The 26,200-nt window shown below is 40.3% G+C and overlaps 1 protein-coding gene across 1 annotated transcript in view; it reads right to left on the bottom strand.

Annotated features, from left to right (window-relative positions):
* The window catches only part of grik4 (glutamate receptor, ionotropic, kainate 4), a 136,505-nt gene extending 111,411 nt beyond the window's left edge, over positions 1-25,094 (bottom strand). Inside the window, exon 1 of the mRNA XM_070828810.1 lies at positions 25,013-25,094. Coding sequence (XP_070684911.1) covers positions 25,013-25,094 — 82 coding nt within the window. The remainder of the gene's footprint in view (positions 1-25,012) is intronic.
* Between the last annotated feature and the right edge of the window lie 1,106 nt (positions 25,095-26,200).

The raw sequence follows: 26,200 nt of genomic DNA, 5'->3' as shown, positions 1-26,200 counted from the left end.
TGAGGGCTGATGACATAGACTGAATGGCAACACTGAGATGAAGAGACGGTAATTAGAGAGCCGTAATCCTACAGTTCTTGTTGATCATTTCTGACAGCATCTCTCTGCAGACCATCATTTACCATATTGGCCAAGACAAGAGGGACATCAGAGAATAATGATTCTGGTGTTGCTTTCACAGTAACCAGGTCAAGTAATTATCACAAACTCACACCATTACAGCAATGTCAGCCACATGGCAACGGCGGTTGATGAAACATTACAGTAGATGGATATTTAAATACCTATGCACCAAAGTAACCTTATGGAATTGATAATGTTTCTGTAAAATACAGTACAGTTCAACTACTCCATTGTGGGACATACAAGAGCCTCAGTAAGACCAGTAGTCCTGTTGCTGTACCTACAATTTCTCAAAAGGAGGGAAAGAGAGAACATATATTGTGAGTCTGTGTCCCAGAATACACTGCACCGAGGTTGTGGATGAGACAGACAGGGTGATGACAGCTGTCTCAGATAATAATCACTGGTTCCCTGTGTAATATGCAAGTGTTGCCATATCATGTATTCTCTTGTGTGCAGTTCACATTCCCTGCATCTTTACACATTGTATCTTTGTATATCAAGTGCATCTACTGTATGTACATTGCACATTTATGATCTGAGTTATGACTGGAGGTTCATTTAATTCAGGGGGATAATGAGCAGGGGACAGGGACCTTGGAAAGGTAGATGGATGTGTGTTACTGTTTTATGTGTGTGTGCATTGTATACATTTGTGTCTGGGGAGTAACTGTTTTTATAAAACCACTCTCTCTTTAATTTCTACTCCACTTCAGCTTATTACCTGGCACCAGTGCAGAGCCAGATAGCTTTAAAACAACACTATCCAAGTGCAAATTCACAAGCAGCTGATGCAGTACCACGGAGGCTTTAAGGAGGTGCAGAATCTACGGAGGTTCATTCAGAAACACTAAGAAATGGCAGCTTTTATCATTTAACAGCTTCTTTCACTGACACAACATTCAACCCCAAATCCAATTAAACCCAAGATCACACAACATAATAAGTCAGAATAAATATATGATAAATAAAATGTTTGGTGCCCCCATGTCTTATATTTCTTGATTGCACTGAAAAAAAGGCAGTGATGCGTAACTTAACAAGCATAAACACACAAAGATGCATAGGAAGTGAAAGAAAAAAACTAAATATTTTGGAAAGACTTGGCACATTTTATTTGGTGCAAATAAACAGGAACTGCAGATGGTCGGAAAGCTGCAGATGTTGACATAAAGTACTAAAGATCCAATGGATGCACATCACCACATTTCCTGCCTGCTATTGTTAATACATTAGCACCAACAGAGTGTTGCCAGTGGCTGCACAATAACATCAGATAAATTGGAAGCACAGAAGTTGTTTACAGAAGGGTTCCACCTATGGGACCCTGACAATATCAGCATGATTACAGGGCATCCACAAAGCCTAAAATGGAGTCAGTAGAGAACCTGTCACATGAGCACTCAGACAGATGAAATCTGACATGGCTAGGTGGGTCAAGGAGTGGTGGATGCCAACTGAGAAAAATGATGGTGGATAACCACAAAAAACAGCAGTGTGAATGGCTGGTTAGGCATTAACATGTTGGGCCAGTTAATCCCCCTGTGTGTGTGTGTGTGTGTACAGTGCAGTCTCATCTTTTATTTCTTCCACTGACAGACTGATGCTGCTATTTGTTCGTTTCCACTCCCACTTGGCTAGAAAAGTCTGAGAACAATTCATCAGTGCAAAGTGACCCGCCTACTTGTATTTCTCTTGAATCAGCTGAGCCAACACTTCAAAACCGTGATGTCTTAATGCCAACTAATGGCCATCCATTCTCAGTGGCTGCTGGCAAACATTTTAACTTTAGAAAGAATGGGTTATTTTTGACAGCGTGGTGATAGAGAATGAGCAATGGTTGTCATGGAAAGACAGCAGGGAGTGTGATTCATTGTACCCAGGCCACACTGGTGTGGGCTTGTCTCCAGCAACACAGGCACAATGGTTGTCTATTTCTCGCACCAAGAATCTGAAGCTCACGAGATGGAGCGCACTTTGCCTAACAGCCATACTTTTGGCATTTGCAGAAGTGTCGGAAGTATGGCAGAGTGGAGTGAAATTTAAGTTAAGCACACCCCTTTGTGTTCACTGAAAATGAAGGCCAACACTTTACATCTTTCAAGTCATTCGGAACAAATTACAAGCTTCATTTAATCAGGCAAACTTGGACTTTCTGCTAGGCCAACACAGCACTGTTTACAGAATGCTACGAGACAGCAGTGCACTGTTTAAAAATCATGCTAGCGGCATTTGGACAGAAAACAGCATTGTGTTAAAAATACAGTATGTAAGTCGCTGAGTAGGTGGCGGCGTAATGATGTAAGTATCAGTGAGAAAATGGAATACAAAGTTGATTTGAGTAATAAATCCATGAGTTTTATCAGACGGCAAAACACTGCAGTTCATAATACTATGGGTGAAAAAACTCTTGAAAGTTATATTCTGTTGATTCGTGTAAATAGAAGAATTACACCTTTCCTGTCACAAAGTAATCTGGCAGGAATGTTGCACATATATGTTTGACAGATGCAGCACTTTGCCAGATGACACAGCATTGAGTTACGACAAGTCAGGTCTTCTTTTGCTGAATGGCCCTGTCTGGTCCTCCACATCTGTGCCTACGCAATGGCAATGAAATGAATGACAGAGGTTTGTTTTTTACACAGGGCTGGTGTCAATACGTACACGGTGTTATGTATGTATGCACTGTTGGTTTACTGAAAAGTGCTTCTGCCTCCACACTTTATGACAATTAGTGTCTGTCCTGATAACTGTAGGTATGACATTCACACCAGAGTTTTAATTGACATGATGATGTCTGATCACTCACTGGGGGTGACGTGAGTGGACTGTGAACATTAACAGTAACAGCTGCCTGATGGCCGAGGGCTGGCAGAAAATCACATTGTGATAGTAAATTTAAGGGCTCGCGATCTTGTTTGGGTCAGCCCTGAAATCACTCACAAAAAACAAACACTGTGTGGCTCGTCTTTTCTGCCTCCAGCTTGCCCATAACATCTGACTCCCTTCCACAGAGCTGGTTGACAGCTCTGTCACTGCCATGATTGTGATGCTCAAATTTTATTCAGGAATCAGGATTTAGGGAAAAATGGAAGCGGCAGCGGCAAAAGAAAGCTATATGAAAAAAGGAAAAAGGACATTCATTCCCTCATGGAAGGATGAATCCCCCTGGGTCAGACATGATGACAGAAATAGAAATATGCATTGTGTGGTGTGTTGCCAGCTCCTGTCAAAGCTGGACATGACGGAGGAGATCAATCTTTAAAGGCTGTAAAGTCTCTGGAGGGTCATGACAAGAGTCGGTAACACAGACAGAAGAACGTCAGCTCTACCAGTTTATCAATTCCTGAAGCGTTTGAGCAAGTAAATAAAACTACATCAGGCAATTGCTTAAAATGTTTTTCTTTTCTTTTCATTATGTGACATTAATAAAGTGATGAAAACAATTAAAATGGGGACAGTAGTAAGTATAAGTCTTGGCTGATTACATCTGATAAATGGTGGAAAATTAAAGTATTGCTTGTGAATGAAGATGAAGTATTAAAAGGATATCTATATGTTGACATGTTCATGAGCTTTTAAACAGTTTCTTTTTCTTCAGTGGGTTATTTAACCCATACATGGCCCTCACACCAGACATATATTCTATCCCCTCACTGCACCAATATAATTGTATAATACCACAGTATAACTATGTGCCTGTGTGTTTCTCTGATGGGAGTGGGGAAAAACTTAAACGCCATCACTTGAGAGAAAATAGCAGCACCTGGTGCATGGCCTGTGGTTCAACTTCCCATCAATTCCTAGGACAGCTTGAATGAATTATGACACAGCCTCCTGCCCCATCTCTCTTACACACATGCTCAGCCAATTCACAGACATTTGGTTTCTGTTTCTTTAAACCACCTCCACTGCCTCAGTCTTGGTGCCACTGGAGGAATACAAGTAAAAGTAATAAGCCCCTCCAACAAAAATAAAAAGGATGAGAGGAGGAAAGACGGAAATTAATGCCAAAAGTTCATTTTCACTCAGTTTTTCAGTCTAAATGAGTGAAAATGAATGATAGGTTGGTATGAGACTGAGAGTGTGTGAGAGACAGGCGTGGTAGGAGGATAGACATTTAAAAGGATAGTTACAACAGAAATAAATAGAGAGAGAGGGAGAGAATGTGACAGGAAGAGAAGTGACAGAGGGAAAACCCTGGGCAGACCTGTTGCAACGAGCAACAGACTGACAGATCGTAACGGAGAAAGACACTGAGACGGTTGACACACAGTCGGAGTGTGATGTATGTGGCATGAGGATAATCCTGACGATGGTGATGATGATGATGAGGAGGAGGATGATGGTTATCATGATGAAAACGATGTGATGGTTGTAGTTCGACTTCTGGGCCCGAGGGATGGGAGACAGGCAGGCATGCAGGCTGGCAGGCGAGCAGACAGTGAGTCCTCTGGGAATTCCAGCTCTCAGTGGGTGTCATTACCTGTCAGTCAGCATATCTCCCTCAACAGGCCTGGCCTACAGATAAATCCACTGGCATGTAATTGTCTGGAAGGTCGAGTGAGACCACTGGACGGTTTGATGAGAGGAATGGAGTAAAGGTTAAGAGAGAGGAAAAAAAGAACTCAGCGATGTTGATGACAGAAAGAAATAAGGAAGCTTTGTTAAAAGACATCAGCTAGAGAGAAGGAAAGGAAGTAAATGCTTGTCACCTCCCACGGAAGTACCGATGGAGAATGTATAAATAGCGATAGCCTGAAGCACCATGGTATCCTGTAGTATATGTACTGTAATAGCATTTAAAGGTCCCCTGTTATGCGATGTGCACTTTTTAATGTCTTTTCAACATATTTTTTTTCACAGTGTGTCTGGTATGAGAAAAAAAGTGTTTCATTAACATTAAACCATGTAATCCTATTCTAGTAGGATCTCCAAATACAAGCATGAACCTGACAAAGAGCTTAATATGGGACCTTTAATCCCTGTAACTAAAAACAGCCATTTGCAGGAAGAGAAGAGCATTGGGCATTTTGACATGATAGTTTAACCTGCAGTAAACTGACCTTTATTATTCATGAAAATGTTTCATAGCGAGTGATGGGATAACTTCTTTCACGACAGCCTGATGGACAGACCTCATTCATGTGAAGGTCAATGTAGGTGCCAGTCCTGTGCAATGTCAATGCACGCTAGTGAGCTTGAGGACGCTAAACGACTTATCATGAAGGTGCCAAAAAGATTACATTTGCATAGCGATGCGTAAACAGTTGTTTATCTATTCATGAAGGTAAACAGTTGTTCAAACTGACAAGCCTGTTGAAAGAAAGTGAGTGATTAAAGACAAGCATCTGTGATATCTGTTTATGCATTTCTGCTCTTCTTTCCATCTTCATGTACTAGCGATTGGCCTGATCAGTAAACTATTATTAAGGATGATTTTGAAGTAAAAACAGAATTGGCACAATTTAGTTTAAAATTTGAAATGATTAATAGCTTTGGCACAGCATCATCTCCTTGAACAGATCCACTAATTGGCCTGACTAGGGAGGCAAAATTCCTCATTCTGAAATGCCTCAAATTATATAATCTGATGAGTCCTGGAGATGTATAAGCAAGGTGCTAAACTATATACTATACTATACTATGAGGGACCTACAATGAGGCCATATAGCTGAGTTGCGCTGCATTCTCTTTTAGTCCGACAGAAAAAGAAGAAGTGGCAGAGAGAGCCAAAGAGAGCAAAGGTTTGGACACTCAAGTTGCCAACAATGACAAAAGTTTGCAAAGCTGAATCCCTATACAACATGCTAATAAAGACTAGTGAGAGGACAAAGACGCCTCTCTACAGTGTAGTCAGATTTAAACCATGCTGTACAGCCACACACAACCACTGGTTAATAAAAAGTTTCAAAGTAAATGAAGATGGTAATACTGGACGGTTCTCCTGTTATTCCCCTATAGCTGTTTCCTGTATCTGTGACAGCCTTTGATGTGACAGTCTGGGGAAATGGACGGACATTCAGCCACTCACATGGGTTGGTAGAACCTGAGGGTGCCAACGCTCATCCTGTTGCTTCAGGGCAATGCTATGGTATTATCCAACACATGAAAGGGGCATTAGTAACCTTGCTCTCCATCAATCGTGTCTCTATCCCTCTTGCTCTGCCTCATTCTCTTCATCTTTATTTCTTTCTCTCTCTTACAGTCTGGCATGTAGTCATATGCTCACACTGAGTGATGGCCACTGCACATGATGTATTGACTTTTTATCATCTTTGCAACTGGGCAGGCAGGGACAACACTAAAGTTGTGGACTTTGCCACTATCCATTATCCGCAGGGACAAAACCAAAGCTCCTTAGGCCCTTTCAACAGTATCAGCACTGATACGCACTGGATATCCCCTGATATCTCTGTCTCTCCTGCGCTCCTTTGCCTTTTACACAATCAAGGACACACACACACAATACAAAAAATATGCTTCATGGCCATTTGTTGCTCCTAATCTGATCCAACCAACATGCATTAAGGGAGTGCTGTAAGTGAAAGTTTTTGGATAAAAAAGGGACGAATACTATTCACAACATTTCAGACCTTCAAATGAAAGATTGTGAAGAGGCCAGGGTCACCCTGGCATGAGGATTTGGCATAGCTTGAATAAAATGAGACTAACAGAGATACAATATATAATTCCATACAGTCACAATAGATCAGCATACAGTGATTTAATCGGCTAAAGTCCAATCCAAAAGAAAACAAGAAACAAATGAAAAATACAAATAGTAGTGGGACTGTAGTATAATTTAAGATTTTACTATAAATCCATATTGAGCATTAGGAGTTATCAGATTGGATTAAGCGTGGTCTGAGAGACAGATACTGGTGAGCCCGTGTTTATCTCTGCATTGATGGTGTGAGACATTCAAACTGGGCTTCAGAGAAACTAGGGTTTCCTTGTGAGACTTAAAAATGATAAGAATAAGGAAGGAAACACAGATCTGTATAGAGAAAAGGCATAGAGAGATATCCAGAAGGAGGAAGAGCAGCACAAGTCATTTGTAAGTGTTGGGGTGTTGAGCAGGAGCAGGATGTATCTGAGGGCATCCAAAGTTCCTGTAGCCTTGCCTAATAAAGCTCAAGGGAGAACCAACATGGACTCAGTGACAAGTACAATGAGTCGGCCTGTGCCTGCATACATGTGTGTCGAGATCATCCTCTTGCAGCCACTGCTGTACCTCCAGGGAGCTCACGCCCTCTGTTTCCACTACCACATAGGCAATGCTTCTGTCTCTCCCTTGCTGTTTTTACTATCTTCAACTAAGGGCCACTTCGGCCTCATTATACTTGCACCTAAACTGCGCATGGGACCCACGTGGCTAGTTGGGGCCCTGGAGGCCGCCCAACGCCACCAAGGCACCTCTCGATTGTTCTCACACACACACAGACAAGTGGCTCCATAAATAATGTCTGAATGTTGAATAGGTGAGGGATGTTATCACCCATGCACGGACTATAGAGGTTTCCCTAGTGAACACAATAGGAGGGGTTAACAATGTAACTGGTAGAACCCGAGGGATCTGCCAGGGTAAACACTGTGTGTTTAGGCCTGATGCTGAAAACACCCTCTGTGAGTGTGTATCTATCTATGTGTACCTTTGCTTCAGCTTATGTGAGTAAGTAGCATAAAGGGCACCATGCTTTTGTCACTGGCGTTGTATTAGGACGACTGGATGGAGTATTCACATGGGAATCCCTACAGGAGTGTGTACGCAGCTGATAAGGTGAGGGATCCAGGGACGGGACAGGACAGGACACAGGTGAGTGGGAATCGACGGCTCTTCCCTACAGGACTGCACTGTGTGTAATCTGAGGTAGGGAGATAGGAGGAATACAACAGGGACAATCATCCACTGACCCTGAACAGTCAGGGAGCTGGCGACGGAGACTGGAGAAAGGCAAAAGAGAACAGCCACGCGAACACACACTGACACCCGGAGACCTGTCAATTGATTCAGTGTAGAGCGAGTTAATAACACAGTTGGCTGCACAGTGAAAATAGCGTACCTGTCCGTACACAGTTAATAGACTGCCACACTGCCCTGGAGTCCCAGTCGTATATGTGTATGTTTGTTTAATTGTGCCTGTACTTATCCCATCAACGGTGTCCATGATGTCCTGCCATGAAACTAATCATCTCTCCACTACCTATAACTGCTAATCCATCTGATCGTCTGCTGTTCACTAGTCCAAGCTCCCTCCTTCTACTCTTGTTCCTTTTTCCTCATTGGGTGTGTGATGACTGGATTATGTTATGACTCAAAGTGCTATGCAATGGCCTATTTAAATTCTGCAGATTTAGCAAAAACTAAATTTACACAAATGGATGTTTTCCCCTGGACTGTTACATTGTATGTTTAATCATTCCTTCTATGCTTCTGCCCCATTTTCAGTGTCCATGTGGTTTCACAGTCAAAATATTGGAATTCATGTTATTCTCCTTTGAAAATGTTTCTTTCTTCAACTTTTTTAAATCTAAGTACATAGTCCAACGTGTTAACGTGAGCCACTTTGATTTACTGCCTTAGTAACAATGACATCAGAGTTGTTGTTTTTTTATATTCCATTGCATATTGTGTGGTTGCAATGTGTGCTTTGATGTCGCATGATGCTTAAGCACTAAGCTACTGCTTTGAGTTCAAATAACCAGATGTAAAATGGATTTTGTAAATTGTTTTGAGGGAAAGAGAGACCATGAAAGCACTTATGTGTGTCAGCTGAAAACATCAGCAATTAAAGTGAATTAAATTGAAAGTGCAAACACAGTCACACAACTTGAATACTGTGGTCAACATCAGACTGTTTTCATTATGCCCATCTGCTTGTCTGTTTTTTCTATCTTCTGATTTTTCTATATTGTACTTGTCTCTCAAGCAATAAGAAAAATATTACTCAAGACCATCTTGGGATGGGATCACGCCAGCCGCAGTGCAATATCAGTATGTACGGTACAATGGAACACATGACGGGAGAGACGTGAGTGAGGTAAAGCTGTGGCAGTTTTATTCTATTGCATCCTCGAATGGATATGGACATCCAAGTAAACGAATTAACGCAATTTCTCCTAAAATAAAGTTTTTATTTATTAAAGATATAACATGTTTATGCAAAATACTATGTTATGTATGCATACACCATGTTTGATCCCGTTTCATTAACTGTTCCTTTCCTCTAACCTTCAAATCCTCAACTTCTGTGTGTTTCAAATGAGGCTTCTTTAATTGTTTTTTATTAATTTTATGTTAATAGTCTGTGTTCATTTACAATATAAACATTGTACAGATTCAGAGAGACCTGAATGTTGTAATTAGGCAACCTTCATAGAAGCATGACCTTCCACTCTACAACATGGTAACTAAATATTGTTCTTTTAAAAGACAAAACAAAACAAACAAACAAAAGCATCTAATTACGAAGTTTATTCGCCATTTTGAATCCTAATGACTGAATTGTATCCTTCCATTTCACTGCTCACTCTGAATCACTGAAATATACCACGGGGTGAAATACATCACAGTTTTTCAGTGAGGGCATTATAGCCAATGATCTCTGCAGTTGCCTCTTCGCAACCAGATACACATCTGGTAAAAAGCCTACCTGGAGCTGGGCAGAGGCCAACTACAAGTCCCTCCTAGGGTTAGTTAGCCATTAAGCAAGCAGCCATCCCTTGCCTCCTGGAGAAGGGCCTGGCAAATTAACCATTAACACATGGCAATGAATTTCAAATAAAACAGCAGGCAAAGCCACAGACGAGATAAGAGGATGGATGAAGGCATGTGTGTAGGTGGGTGCACACATACGTGCTAGCACATAGTCGCAGATACAGTAGGTGCACATACACATACATGAGACATCTGTAATGCCAATGGTGGTGCTCAAGGCAAGGGTGGCAGCTGCCGATGGCTGTGCCAACCGATTGTAATGGCAGAGGGCCTGGCAACAGCTGGGGAGGGGGGCTCTGAGGGCTCGCCAAACTCTTCACTGTGAGCCATGATCAAAGTCGTAGCATAATGGAGTGGGACTGGCAGAATGGGGTGTCAAGGGAGGAGTGTGTATATCTGCTGTGGGAGAGGGTCTCCATATGTGCATGTGTGTGAGTGTGTGTGGATAATTTGCTCATGCAGGTATAAAGGGATGAATGAGATAAGAAAGGCATTTGACACTGGTGCACAGGAACCAAATCAGTGTGCAAATTCACCACCTGGTTACATGGGAGGTTGCTACATTAACAGACTACTTGAACTGATACACTGTAAGGGGCTATATCTTTGCTTAAACGTTTTAAGACAGCAGGTGGTGTTCTGAAAAAATACTGATTTTCTGTTTTTAAATAACAAAAACAATAATAATAATAATCGGTTCCAATGCTTCTACCTCACACGTGATATTATCCATATCAAATATGCAAGGTACCAGCCAAAGGTGACAACAAAACAAGGAATTAGAAACAATGCCCCAGTGAACTGCTTTGCTATTTTGTGTCATTTTGTTAGGCCAACACCATCTCTGAAGCTCGGAGCAAGCCTGAAGTTACTGTTAAACATTTAAACAATGGTCGTAGCATTTAAATAATTCAACGCACTCTCTTTTTTAGTAATGAAGCTATACCTTATAAAATCTGTAGAACCCCATTGACTCTCAATTTTGTGTTTGTTCTGGCTGTCGTCTTTCTTTTGCAATCCAATGTGGAATTGAAGATGGTGTCAAGGAAAAATATTTGTTTAAGCATGGTATTCATGTTAGAAATTTCAGTCCGTACTTTCAGTACTTTCAGTCAGTACTTGCTGCCAGGCAGCAAGTACTGGACATTGGCCCCAAAGGGTTTTACACTATCCTAGACACCCAGGAGCCCAGGGATTAAAAGCACTCGCCCACCTTCGCAGGGATTATGTCCCTGTTGTTGCACTAGCAAATCCTACTATTTGGTCAGGGTGCCAGTGGAGAAGGGGCTCAGACACAGGGGGATGGAGTGACCCTCTGTGTCCTTGCTCTAATGTGAAAAGCAGCAGCTGATGACTCCATATGTACTGGAGGAGAGATTTTACTGTCTTTACCCTCTGCAGTTCAACAGTAACTAGCACCACAGTGCAAGAGGAGTTCGCAAATGTGAACTGGGAGAAAAAAAGACTAAAAAAAGAGAGAAAATACCCTTATAAATAGGGAGTAAAAAGGGGATTTACACTTCAGAGAAAGAATACTAATTCCCTGTTGCACCATTTTTACAGCTTTCAGAGACTGAAGTGAGACAGAAATCAGGAGAGAAAAACAATTGCTATGATAGGTCAATGAAACTGCATGGCCATAGCACCGGGCTGTATCTCATTGGTGCCATTTCAGCCATTATTGGTGGGTTTTTTTCTGCAGTGGTAGAGCAAATCCCATACAAACCATCTGTGATGATCCAAGCTCCCACCCATTAGCTTCAGCACAGCTGCCATCAAATTGAGCTATAGAGCCATACATGCATCTCTGCCTGTAAGAAAGACTTGCTTCTCGCTTGTACTGCAAGGGCAATGTGAACATGTGCTCCAAGTGTGTGTGTGTCTGTGTGTACGTGAAGCTTCTTATCTGGAATGAATTGGACAGGGACTGTTCCCCGTAATGGCAGCTATTTGTGATCTTCTTTACCCACTACTAACAGTGCTGGAAGAAGGACAAAGAAAAATACACTGTCTTGGCTGCGTGTCTGCATTTAAGTGTGACCCAAAATGATCATCAAAATTACACTCATTCAGCTATCCTGTCACAATCACCCCTAAACATTACATCACCTGCAATATTAAGAAGTGTACTATCATTGCTTGCCATTTTGCAGATATCCTTACATAATATAGCTGCAAAGGTACAGTAAACAATACAGCCATTACATTTTTTTTTCACATACAAATATTGTCTTGTTAAAATTATTGTAGGATGGGTGATTTTTATAGCAGTGGCATGATGTGAAAATTAAACTGTACCACTGCACCTTATCTACCTAAAACCCAGACAATAAATAATGATACAGAGATGAAGTGCTGCTAAGCAGTGTTGCGGTCAAGAAATGTAGATGAACATTTTGTGACAGTCGGAGTAAGAAGCAGCTAAATGAGAGGACATCAGGAAAGTTTATTGTCAGCACAGTTAAAAATATCCAGATGGAGAAAGCCAGAGATTGAGGGAAAAACAATGCCCGTGTCTGTTGATGCAAAAGTACTGTATATGCATGAGGCAGTATATGCATGCGTATGTACCTACCATTGATGTTCTGCCCTAATCAAAACCTAGTCAACAAAAGCTGTTTTTCCCTGCAGGCTGCCAGGAGATAATAGCTCTCCACAGGAGGAAAAGCACAGTATTTTCAGCATTTATAGCTGTTTTTTTATAAATTGAAGCATAAGCGCAAGCACTGGCACAAGTTCATGGAGCTTGCATGGTTGGCCATGGCAACAAATATTTGGTAATTTTGAGATCAAAGGTATTAGCACAGCAGTAGTGTTCACACGCTGCAGGTGTACAATGGTTTAGAAGAGGGGGAATAAATTACAGAAAGTGTTTGGTTGGCATCAATCATGTCTAATCAAATCATCTCCCATAATTCCATTTAAAAGCAGTGCTCTACCCACAATGCACTGTAATGGATGAGGAGAGTCAAGATCTGCTGCACAAAAACAGCTATTGCTAAGAGAAAATTAATGTCCTTGTCTGGGAGATGCAGCTTTGTGAGGTGCAAATGTGGGATGAATAAGAATAAACAGTGGAAAACCTTCCCTGCTTCTTCCTGTAGAAAATGGAGGGCAAAGTATTAAGTGCTACTTATTGTAGATTACGCACCCACTGTGCAGCATAAACTGATGTAGGTGGGTGCCTAATCATGCAGTCCTCTAAAAGTAATGAGGATTTCCAACTGGATTCTGAATTTTATGCATGAGTGATCATGTCCATCTCAAGTTAAGATATGTCATGTCAGTGATATTTATCTTGAAAACAGGAATAAATCCTATGGTCTGAAATACTGGTCAATCTATAAGGTGTGATCTGACAGATAATGACAGAGATCCAATGGTTTCCAATGGGTTGAGAGAATAGCTGACTGGGGACAAAACAATTACTTTAAAAATTGTTGGACATTTTTTAAGAATAGATTAGCATTTTTTAAGCCTGTCTGAAGGCAACATTTTGCAGCTAAGTCAAAATAACAGCTGCAAAATTATTTCGATGGCACACTGATTTGTAATCTCGATAAAAGTAATACGATCTCCTGTGATTAGTGGGAAACGTTTTACAGACCACACAGCACCAACTGTAGGTCGATGAGTCTAACTGCTGTAGGTGCAGATGTTGCAGATGAGTATGTTTGCTCTCCTTAGAATAGTAAGGTGCCCTTCATAGCTCAAACAGGTTTCATTTGCTGGATTTATTTCTCCTGAGCGTACTGGCCCCCTTTACCAAAACTCATCCCCAATGGGCTCCCACTACAAGCAATGGGAAACAAAATCCACAGCCCTTGTTCTGTGCAAAAATACAATTCAAATTGTTGGAATTGTTTTCAAATTACAATTTGTAGTGATATTGTACATGGCTGCGTATAATTTTGATTTTACTATGCTTTTATCACTGGTAATAAACTGGTCTGGCAGCTTCAAAATACTTCACATTAGTTATGTTCATTGTACATGTAAACAAATGTTATTACTGCTCTAACTGATTATAGTAATATTTGACGAAGATGGGAGCTAATGCTTCTGTGTACATTCCATATCACATTATTCCAACCACTGAGTGTAAAGAATTTATCTGAAGCTAAATTAAATATTTAATGTATGATCCATGATCTGAATAAATTGACATTGCATTATGAGTATTTACTTTTTACTATTTTAATTAAAACAATGGCTCTGCTGTATAATACAATATGGTTGTTTTGTCCTGGTTCTGACCTTCACTCTATACCACCATGGGACTGTAAAGCATACAGTAATGCTGTTCATTTGCTCACTTTATCTTATATGGACTAAGCTCATTCCTTCCATCTCAGCATGTGGCAAGCTCCATTACACATCCACAAACACCACCCTGTAGCTTGTAATTGGTTTGTTAATAATTGAGGTACCAATGTTTCCATATTTGTGTGTAGCAGAGAGCATATAGAGCATGCACACGTGTATAGGCAAATGAGAAAACAGTTGTTTAAATTTGTCTTTATCAATCCCATTGAGGACGTATTAATTCAAGAGGGTGTGTTTTTTGTGTGTGTTGTGGTGTGTGACTGAAACTAAGTACACACACACTCTCCATATCTGTGTGCTGTGGCTTTATCAGATTTACTGAATAATTTATGTGGTAAGCTCTGGAGCAAAGTAGTGTGCATAATTGCATAACATCACTCCTATCTGCCATTTGTGCCATTAAGTTAACGATTGGTCCCAGCACCTGCCATGGTAATTAAAACCTTAGAGATTAATCATAAACTCTCCCCCTTTCAGTCGACGACTTTGGTTGAGATTTGTCTCTGCATGGGATCCATTCTACTAAAAAACCCATTATTTCTCCTAAAAGATCTGAACAAACACTTTCAACTTGGGTGAGTGACTTTTGAGGAAACATATCCTACATTTAACATAGTTGCCTCCAGGCACACTCGTTGCTCCATAATTAAGCTCCCTTTTCTTTGTGATATGTCCTCATAACTTTTGCGGGGATCTGAGTGAAGCATAGAGAACTTGGCAGTTGGCTATTGTAACAGGTGGTCACCTAAAAAGGGGTTTAGCTAAGATGTGCCCTGTAGCTTCAGGTCTGTGAGTACACATGTCTGAGTGTCATTAACCTAATGACTCTCACAGCACAAGTCTGGGTAATTAAAACTAGGGAGATTAATCATTAAGTCTCCTCACATGGCTCCTCTGCTGGACACAAGTCTCTGTTTTAGCTTCATAAGAAACATGTCAAAGTTTCACTTCAGAGCAACTAAGGCTACAATTCAAAAGATATTTCAAAACAACGTGGGGTACTTCCTTCACAGTTATTTACTCTTCCCTCCCAACATGCCATCTTCCCTGCTCCTCTAGAAACAGCAAGTTAAATGAGTTCATAGATGTCAACTGAAGTCAAGAGTTTATGAGGGCAAAATGAACCTGACTGGAGGCAAGGGCACAATGACTCATCCATGGTGGTTCTAGCAGCCAGCCTTAATAAGTCACTGTGAGTGTGCATGGGGTTGAACTGAGGGAAGGACCATGTGGTGCTGCTGACTTGTGGGTATTAGCTCAGTGGGGCTAATTACGCTATTAGACTTTACCTTTGGGTTTCAATTTCACCGATCCACCCTACGTGCCCTTAGTAGCTGAACACACATACAGTACTGTACATGTGTGTGCTTGCGCACACACACACACACACACCTGCCCAATCAATAGAAATCAACAGAATGAACAGATCAGAGTTTCTACCGACAGAAATACTGTTCATACTGCAGCACAAATGGCTGCATTTTGAGTATTAGTGGAAGATCTAGTATGCCCTTCATGTATAGTAGATGAGCATGTTGCATGTCTGATTGGAGACCAAGGTTTAAAACAATGAATGATTTTAAACCATAGCCACTAAGTTTCCTGAACTTAGCTAAGCTGTGCTGCACTGTAAACATATTGTAGCTACAATGAATAAATATTGTTGGAACAAATAATAGAAACATGTTGACATTAAATGTTAAAAATGTCTTTAATCGAATGTGATGCTGAGTTTTGTAAATTTCAGTATCAAGATTGAGTGAAATTACTCAAAATCACAAATCACATAATGACAAATTCCAATTTGGCATTTGTGTGTGATGTATTTGTGTTTCTAGCTAGCAAACACAAATGCATTTCCCCTGTGGCTTTACCTTAACAACAGAGAGCTAGATTATGCCGTTACTCTGTATTTACTGAACCAGGGGTTTCTCCAGTGAGAATCCTTACATCATACTCAGTATATTTTGCCTCCCTTACATCTATCTCACAACAAACTGCATCCCATTTTCACTAACAGCTCCAATGATGCCAGTCTTGGGAGGCTGGGTGAAGATGGTGCAGCCTCTGCTGCTGAGAAAGCAGAGCCAATTGAATTTAGCCCACCGAGAGGCCTCTATCGTGTTCTCCCACTGAGTGTGGAAAAGGAGGCATAGAGGCAGAGAAAGATTTGTCTGACTTTTCCCCATGGAGCCAGTCTGGTTGCTGCTCTGTAAGTGTTTTTTAAGAGTAATGTAAAGAAATATGAAAATTTTGTGTTGAACAAGCCTCAGGCTAGAGCTCTTGTGGTGTGTGTTTGTAAGTACAGAAGCAGGTTTCATACAGACTGTATGCCCCCCATTTAGTCATAAGTCTGAGGTTGTATTTTAAGGTAGAATATCATTAAGAGTTGTCTTAATAAGGTGTCAAACTTTAGCTAATTTACATAAATCCTTTGATTGCCATCTGATGATGTGATATTTCAGTACCTGAAATAATGCTAATTTCATTATGTACATAATTAACTAACATACTGTCAGATGTTGCAATATCTGAAAAACACTCTGTGATCATATGGTGTTGTTTTAACAACATATCATTATCATAAATCATACCTTACGTTCTAATGTTGAAAGTGTATTAATTTGACATTTAGTATGAAAGAAATCGATGTATTTTACCCTTTTATACAGTGAAATGGTGACATTGAAATGCTACTGTACTGCCAAACAACAAACTTTTATCCAAGAGAATCTTACATTGTATTTGTATTGATGCAGAAGCCATCACACCAGCTTCTGCCTTTTTCTGTGTTGTGTATATTACTGACAGAAAATAATGACTATCAACACCTAACTGAAACATCGAGCCATTTTTGTGTGTCTGCTGACATTTACATGTATACTGTACAGGAAAATTTAATGAAAGTTTAAATGCCAGAATTGTACAGGTCTTTTCTATTATATGCATATAAATAACTATGTGATGATGGAACAGACTTTTTTTTGGACTTTTTTAAGCCAGGTCGAAATGCCTGCTAAAAGCTACTTAACTCTGTAAGCACTTACTCTGCATTTTATTGGTTTTGCTCTGTATACAATTATCCTTGCTTTTAATCTCTCTAAGCTAATGCATTAGCTGCTGACAAGGTGTGTGTGTGTGTGTGTGTGTGATGCACTGCTGTATGTAACTTTGTATTGGTGCTTAAACTTTAATATCGTACATTGTCCATTACAAATAAAATAAGTGAATGCAGTAAAAGTAACATTAATGTGTCAGAGATTAAACAACCTAAACAGTCCATACCAGATGTAACTGAATGGGCAGGGTTTTTTGGTCAGGTTTTTTTTTTTTCACTTAAAGTTGATGGAGCATTCATGTGAGGGATGGGACCCGGTGTAGGGTCACATGTTCGGAGAGTGAATGCAAGAAAGAAAGAGATTATGGAGACAGAGGTGAATAATAATCTATGTGGTACCATGTAATGTTTAGCAGTTTGGGAGGACTGCGGTATGAAACTATTGCTTGTTCACATTGAGAGCAGTAAGTTGATGACTTTTAGGCATCTGTTAAGGATGCCCCTCTGGAGGTGTACTGTACAAGGAGGAGACCATGAGGAAGATGCAGGACATGCTGGAGGGATTACAACTTCCAGGTGGCCTGTGAGCACTTGGGGATCAGACAGAGAGCTAGAGGAAGCTGCTGGGGAAATATTATGCATGTGTTTCTCTGCCCATCATGTTGTCGCTGTGACCCGGGCTAAGCTAAAAAACACTGTGAATAAATGGGCATTAAAACCAACAAACAGTGACAGCCTGGTTCTTGGGTTCTCCCTGTGGATTCAATGATAAGAAAAGTGATTATTCATGAAATGCCAGAGGCAGCAAAATATCTGTATTTTTAATACATTCCCCTGCCACCCTTTGCATAACACAATCCAAGTAAACATATGTATATTGACAATGTATACATGCCTCGAAATTGGATTAAATGAAACAAACTACATATTGATAGATTTGACAATGGAACATGCACACAATTACAACAAACACTAGCTGATCAATACATGAATATTTAGCAACTTTTAAAGTTGAAAGTTAAAAAGTTTAAGGATTATCTATATTTAATTTTCATGTGGCATGTGTAAGACCATCCTATTCCCTGCAGCAGAGCTTTTGAGCATGTGCTGTCACTTTACAAAAGCTCATGCTAAACCATTTATATTATTCAACGTTCAAAAATTCCAAAACTAAAAACATTTGAAGCACATTTGATTTGTCTATTTAAGAGCATTACAATGCACTACAAAACTAGGAAGGTTTTGGCTCCACAAATCCGTTATGAACAATAAAAAATACTGGTGTTGGAGATATCGTGTGTAGCTTATGACAGATTTTTTTTTCTTAATCCATTCTCTCTAGTTAAAAAAAGACCATCCGAGCTGTAAAAAATTAAATCCAAAGCCTGCTCTCTTGCAATATCACAGGCAGCACTTTTAAGGTGAACGAAGGATATCTGCTGAGGGAATTTCACGGCACTTGAGTGAGCCAACACCCAGTGGGTGCCAACAGCTAAATTTAGTGTTGGTCTCATAGGGGGAGGTCTTCCCTGTGGTGAAGCCCAGTGCTTGGAAACATTCTGTGGTCTTCAAAGAGTTTACAGAACTTGATGTGTGTACTTGCCTGGATGTTTTAATGAACAATAGACCCATCGTCTGTCAACAATGCAACACTGATGAATACAATGAAGTGACAATCTTAATCTCTTAAAATGAAGTAGTTGATAATGCTCGTGAGGCATTCAAATGTAATAACAGAAAAATTAAACCCATTTTTAAAACCTTCGTAATCACTTTACACCATTTTGCCCGGCTCCAACTATTTTTCTCGTTGAGCTAATTTCAGTGGGGCTATACGATGGATAAGAAATCCATCTCCTATGAAACCTCCAACTGCCTCTGATTTAGGAATAGGCCGCCAGATAATTGGCTTTTAAATTCTGATACTGAACTAAACAGAGACAGTGTGTGAGTGTGTGTGTGTGTGTGTGTGTGTGTGTGTGTGTGTGTATGAAGCGTTTATGGAGTGGAGAGTGAGAGCTGTAAGACACAGTTGGCAGTGTCGATACATGTCGCCCTCATAAAGGATCACATGGTTTTCCTGATTGTTTTTGCTAGATTTTCACTCCCAGTATTAATAAAAACAGACATCAGCAGTGTGTGTGCCAAGTTAGCATGAGCAGCGGCTTATTGTCTGGCAGGCACTCTATTACTTAACTAATGGGGTATACCACCCACAAAACCAAGCTGCACCATATGGTAGTGAGGAGGGATTTTTAATTTTTCATGTTAATATCATTATCTCATCTTGTTTAAACGTTATACTTGTAGTCCCAAGTTTGAAATAATAAGAGGTCTCCTCAACAGAATGCTGCTTCTTGATACTATTTTGTGAATTGATTCTACCTTATATACTGCTTATCAAATTATGCTATTCATGATTTGTTTATGCTTCACTTGTCTGTTTGGTATTTCTTGTTAGAAGCAAGACTGAAGCAAATTCAATTATTTATACTTTCTCAGGTCAATATCACTGTAATTAATCTTTCATTACTCTACAACAACATTGCACCATTGCTGCAACACAGCAGTAAAGAAAGCCATAAAATTCACCTTTTATTTGTACCTATCTGCCCAATCAGGAGGTGTATCAAAGGGAATGTAAACCCACCACACACACCAACTAATCCACAAATAAAAGTCAATTTTATCCCCAAATTTGCCAACTAATCAGCAAAGACAAAGATAAGTTCCTCAGTACACCTACACTGAGCTTGCTGCTGGCTGCTAGATGGTCCTGGCGGAGAAGGTGGCAAGGGCGGGAGCTTGTTTTTGGCCCTGATACTTTCAGAGAAGGCCAGACAGTGACATTATGCCAGCCAGGCAGGACTCGAGGGACAGCCATGTTAAATACCATCTCCTGGAGCGCAAATGGCAGGGAGTTTCTGGTGGTGTTTGGGGATATGTGTTTGTTTGCATGCCTTAGTGTGCTTTGAAATGTGTGTGTGGCTGTATGTGTCTGTGCTTGTGCATATGTATGGCTTGTACTGAGCGTACGCACGCACGCACACACACACACACACACAGGCAGAGCACACACAAATATACAAACAGCAGACTGGCAAAGAGGCTAGTGCAGTGCAAAGATGACATTAGAAGAAAAGGAAAAACAGGCCAACCGCTTAATTATCCATCGGGGATGGAACATGACTGAGATATACATAAACCACCATTGCTGTGGAGGTGCATATGTACAATCAGGCGAAGGGTACAAGAGAATGCAGGCGGAGAGCAGAGACATGGGGCTGCTAGTCATTTATTCAACAGTATTCATGAACAAGGAATGATTTGTTCTTGGTCTTGTTGAGAAACTTTAAAGCTGTGTTGTTTTAAGCACAGAAGATGGTTTGCGGTTTCATATGCCAACCACAAAAAGAAAAATAACCAAAAACAAAACTAGAAACCTTAACTGTGGGAGGGAGTAGGCAGGAGAGAAAACTAGAGTGATTCGAAAAAGGTTTTGTAAGACATGTCAATACTGCTCAAAGTTAACAGCTGACCTGACTCCATTTTGTCAAGGTTCAAAATACTGGAATGATAAAAAGGCTGATTTCCGTGACGCATTAGAACGGTTAGGAGGGTAACATCAAACAGCGGCTGCTTAAATGTTCCAACATGCTCTTATGACCCTGTGAAACTCTCTTAGCTATACTTATTTGTTTACTAGCTTCAGCCTTCATTTTTCTAAAGCTGCACGTCTGCTTCATCCACGTTTATAACACACTGTTTGGGTTGATGTAGTTGATGTTCTAATAGCCTTACAATGACCACCTGGGGATTTGTATACTGATTTTATGTTAACTTGCAACCTTCTCCCCTGACAACAAATCTCACTCTGAGCTCTTCCTGAAAGTTGACAACCGTGCTACAAATTTAAAGCCAGCCACTGAGAGACCACGCTGGGAGCACAGTCTGTGAGCTGTAGAATCAATCTTATTCTCCATCACTATTTTTACCTCTGCTTCCCCATCTGTTTCTATATACAGTATATAACATAAACACACACACACATACAGATTTTCCCACCCAAGACAAGGGGTCTATATATAAATAAAGAGACAGTCAGTCAAACTTTTGGTAGACAGGGAGCAAGTGACAGGGTGTCAGAGATCTGCTGACTGTGGGAGAATAATAACAAGCAGGAACAACTCCCATTGGTTACCAAAAGACTCTGGCAGGTTATGAGACTTTTGAACCATGCTCTCTCAAATATAAAGTCTAGTCAGTTTCAACCTTGGTCCACTGATCTGCCACTACTTCCAGAAGCAGAATATCACAGTGGTTTCTGCTAGACTTTGTGCTATGGCTTTACACCAGGGTTTCCCAAAGTGTGGTGCGCACCTCTTTGTTTTTCAAGTGGGATTTTTCAAGAAATAAAAACATGAAATCTTTCATCTTGATTGCCCACATTGGATGGCTGCAGTATTGGACATAAAGCCCATTAGCGGACAGGACATGGGCAAAAATAAGAAGTCAAAATAAAAGTCAAATAAATTTTTCCAAAGATGGTTACTGTCATTTTAGGTAGTTTTTTATCACACTGATGTATGTGTTTATTTTCCTTATCATTTTGGTTTTAATTAGGTATTAGTAATTATTAGTTATTTAATGCTATAAAAAGGGGGCCAAACTTAATGATAACCAATGATAGGAGACAATATATATTGTCAGAGACAATATATTAAAGAGACAACAAAGTCATCTGTGTCACGTAGGTTTCGCCGCTGTCCCACCCCTTCAGGAGACTAATGGCAGGTCCTCAGTCTATTCAGTCCAATGGGAGAAGAGAACATGATTATGACCAATTCTTTCACTCCATAGTCACCAAAGTAAATATTGGACCCAATTTTCACAAGCTACATATATTTTTAACATTCTGACACTGAATTGGATTCTTACGACAGCTCAGGAGAACAATATGTTTGTTTGAGATCTGCCTCTGTCTCAGCAACACTTTCTCGTGAGACCTGGCAACACAGATATCGTTTCTGAATCATTTACGGCGGTCGGCTCTTGAAGTAAAACGAAGCCACTAACAATAAATAGTGCCATTGTGTGTATTAAGACTAGCCAAAGACAAACAAATGTTTTCAACGTAATGTTTGAAGCTATTTCTAATAGAAAGCTGTCACTCTACACCTGCTCCACCAGGTCATCATATCAAGCCGGTGCATTTCAAAGCTAGTTAGCATGTGAGCTAACAACAAAAGCACACTAACAGTTGTTTCTAGACAGTCTATCAACCTGTTGTTGACAGCTAACTACAACCAACACTGAGCATACTGAAATAATAAACAGCTGTTGCACAGTACAGGTCACAGTTAGTTGCTGTCCAACTACAATTAATGTGCTGCAGAGCCCTGTTTGCTTTCACAACAAGGTGACCACTCCCACTTAGGAGACAGGAAGTGTATACCGTTTCATACCACTGGTACAGCCTGTAAATGTGTCACCTTTGTTATTGGAGTATCTTTGTGAACGTCTAATAACCAACCCACGAGCAGCAATGGAAGTACTTTCCACTTATGGACACATCTCAAAAGTGAATTCAAAACCCGTTTGAAGCTTCTCTCCCTGTCCCATAGCTGTCATTTAAGAAGCAGGAGCAGTTGATTGACCTGTCATCTGATGGAGCACTGCAGTTGCGGTTCAAACGACAGCCACTTGTGGATTTTTGGATTGAGGCAATGAGAACATACCCAGTTCTGGCAGAGCAAGCCTTGAAGGTTTCGATGCCCTTAGCCACTGTTTACCAATGCGAGACTGGTTTCACTGCTCTGACAGCAGTCAAGAGTAAATATCACCAAAGACTGGAAGCTGCTGAGAAAGACTTGAGGCTTAAACTGTCTTCAGTTGTGCCAAACATCAGAAAGCTTTGTGCAGAGATGTAGGCAGACCTGTCATATTAATATGGGCAAATACCATTTGGCCAATGGTATTGTTGTTTTTGCTACTAGGTTACTGGGCTTACTGACCTACACCTCTCTCTCTCTGGATCCTATCTTTGTCCATGATATCTGTTTCTGATTCAATGCATGTCATTCTCTTTGTTCTTTCGTGGTGTATCCTGTGTAACTATACTGTAATTTAATTCAAACTGTTGCAATATATTCACCTGTTATGTTATATATGGTTTATTTTAAAGTAAACTTGATGTAATTTTTCTTTCTTCTTTAATATGGCTGAAAATATAACAGCATATGACAACATTTTCCCCTATGATGATAGGCCTATTTGTTTCTGGGCCTCTACCTGTGTCCTTGCTTGACCTCACCCCTCCCTTTTTTGCTCTTTAAACGTGGAGGATTGTGCCTAACTTTATTACAGCTTATTGAAACTTTGTGTGGTGTTGTTTCAGTTTTATCCAAATGTCAAGAGCAGTGTTGCATTATTTGTGCATGATTAAACCTCATGCCTTTAATATAGCTATATTGTGTCTTTTTCTTAAGGTGTGGGGGATTAAGGGTGGCAACCTAGTCTGGATGATGTATGGGGTGCATGGCCTAAAAAGCTTTGGAACTGCTGCCTTAAACTATTCAAGCTTATGGTGTAACAATGCCATTGCTTTAGCCAGCAATTATACAGTTATATTGTATTGGCCGAGTGCTGCAGGTGGTGATGCTTAGTTTCCAATTGTGATATTAGCTATAATCCTATAAATTGTCAATAAAATGTCTACTGAGTTTCAGGTGGTATTCACAACAGTGTGGAAAGCTTTCAATAGATTTTCAACATTGTGGTTAAAGCTAAGCTATTGAGACTTAGATCAGAGTTTAAAATGGGTATGTCAGGTTTAGCTACTGCATTAGATTAAGATCATGGTTATGGCTACATATTCCATGGACTTGCAGACTATTTACACTTGGACTGAAGCACTAGTAAAAATCTATTTTAAGACTTTTGAGAAAAAAAACGTGTCCCCCCTTCTGTGTTAATGTCGGGTCAAACAAAGGCAGGAACAGCAATTTAATGAAAATGAAACTTTATAGCTAAGGATAAAAGTGAGGTACACAGAAAGCCAGATAGCTGAGTTATTACATCCAAGTTACACAGTCTGCCAATAAAATGTGTCTTTCTTTAATATTATAGTTTGAGTGTTCAGCTAATTATGTTTGTTTTATTTTTAGTCAAAGCTGCGCTGCTGTATATGGACAAACAGACAGTGAAAAGATTATACTTTAAGAAACAGGTAACTTTGTTTAAAATCCCCAATACTGGCTCATTGTTATGAATGCCTATGGCGTTTTGCGGTATAGCCTAAAATGGTTTCTTTTCTCCACACAGATACTCCATGAATTTCTCTCTGCAACGCTGTGTAGAACAAATGTGGATCTTTTTTTTCTAGACAGGGTCTAATGTATTTCAGAGCCAATTAGGACTGAGTCATATCCAGAAATTATTCTTTTAGGCTATTGTTACCTCAGGCCATGAGTGACAGGGGAAACATGAGTAACTCTCTACACTTTTGATTGAATTTCTTTAGCCCATTGCAGACTGTGAAGCTAGACTGTATTATCATTTTGAGATTTAAACTCAAGCTCAATAATTAAAAATTGAAATTCAGTCGCACAGATTTGTCAATTAATATGAATAACAAAATGCTTTTATGCATGTCATACATGAATATTCAGCAAGGATGAGCTGTTAATGTCTAAAATAATAAAAAAGACCTCCAGGGTCAACATGTGGGGGGAGCAGTTTTTCCACTGTTTTCAATACTGTGAGGTGGTCATACAATTTACCTATTCTGAAGGAGAGCGGGCCACCAGAGGTGCTTCTCACCCACATGGCTAAGAAGAGCAGAAGCGCCCAGGCTGTGAGCATCTTCTATGACTCCTCATGGGTCCTGCCCCGGGGGTGCCCCTGTCACAGCCACCTGAAAGGACACAGAAAACACACCATTTATACATCAACCAACATCAAGAGGGACACATAAAAGCAACAGCTGTGCAGCATACGGTTAAACCTGCAGACATACAGTACTTCCTCTCTCTCCACTTTGTTCTCTCTTTCTTTATCTCTCTTGTTACAAGTTAGGAATCTGTGGTAACAGTGTGAAACTGCTGCTATGTGAATCTGAGGCCCACAGGAGTTTTGACGCTGCTGTTCTTTGCTGTATTATTTTGTAAGAGTGAGTTCATGTCTTCATGTTTGTGTCAGAGATGGACAGGCGGCATCCAAGCACTTTCCACGTCTCTCTGGCATGGAGGCAGAAAAATAAAAATAAGGTTACTTTTGAATTGCGTGCCAGATTAAAATGTGACTTTATTTTGTCACTTAATTAGCTTCAGGGCACCTCAGCAGTGCCAATTTGGGAGTGGCATACATTGCTCTTAATGCTGGCAATTTTGCAGTCACAAGCTGCTGCCAACCATTGTGTTAGTGTGTATGTGTGTATATAGCGTGTGATGCCATTCTTATTACTTGGGTGCAGGTTGGCCATGACAACCTGTCATATGTGTTTGCCATGTATGAATAGGGCTGTTTTTGGCTCTGTTTGCATGGTGTCCTCTTTGAACTCTGTCTCTCCATGGGCTTCATGTCTGTTTCAGTTTGGCGGCCTCACTATCTGCTTTTTCTGTTGTACGTTATTCAGTGATGCTAATGGGTAATTATTTGGCCTTTTTTTTTTCAATTCCACACTCTCTGTCACCGTTTTCATTGTTTCCATCTTTTTTTCATAATAAAAGTGGTAGACCAATGGGGAAAAATGGATGACACATATGCTTGATAGCAGTCCAAATCTGGTTGCCCAAGGCAGCAGGGCAGCTGTTATGGTTGAGGTGTGTTGTGCTGCTTTAAAAAACAAAAACAAAGAGGGCTTGTGTAAAAACATGTCATTATTTTCAAGATGGCTCCAATGCTTTAAATGCAAAAAAATGGCAAAAAGCACAGGAGTTAAAAGTTATTGACATGATAATGTAGTCAGT

Source organism: Pempheris klunzingeri, chromosome 4 (assembly GCF_042242105.1).
Source record: "Pempheris klunzingeri isolate RE-2024b chromosome 4, fPemKlu1.hap1, whole genome shotgun sequence".
Classification (NCBI taxonomy): Eukaryota; Metazoa; Chordata; class Actinopteri; order Acropomatiformes; family Pempheridae; genus Pempheris; species Pempheris klunzingeri.
The sequence above is the reverse complement of the archived record's forward strand: the minus strand, read 5'-3'. Positions and strand labels throughout refer to the sequence as shown.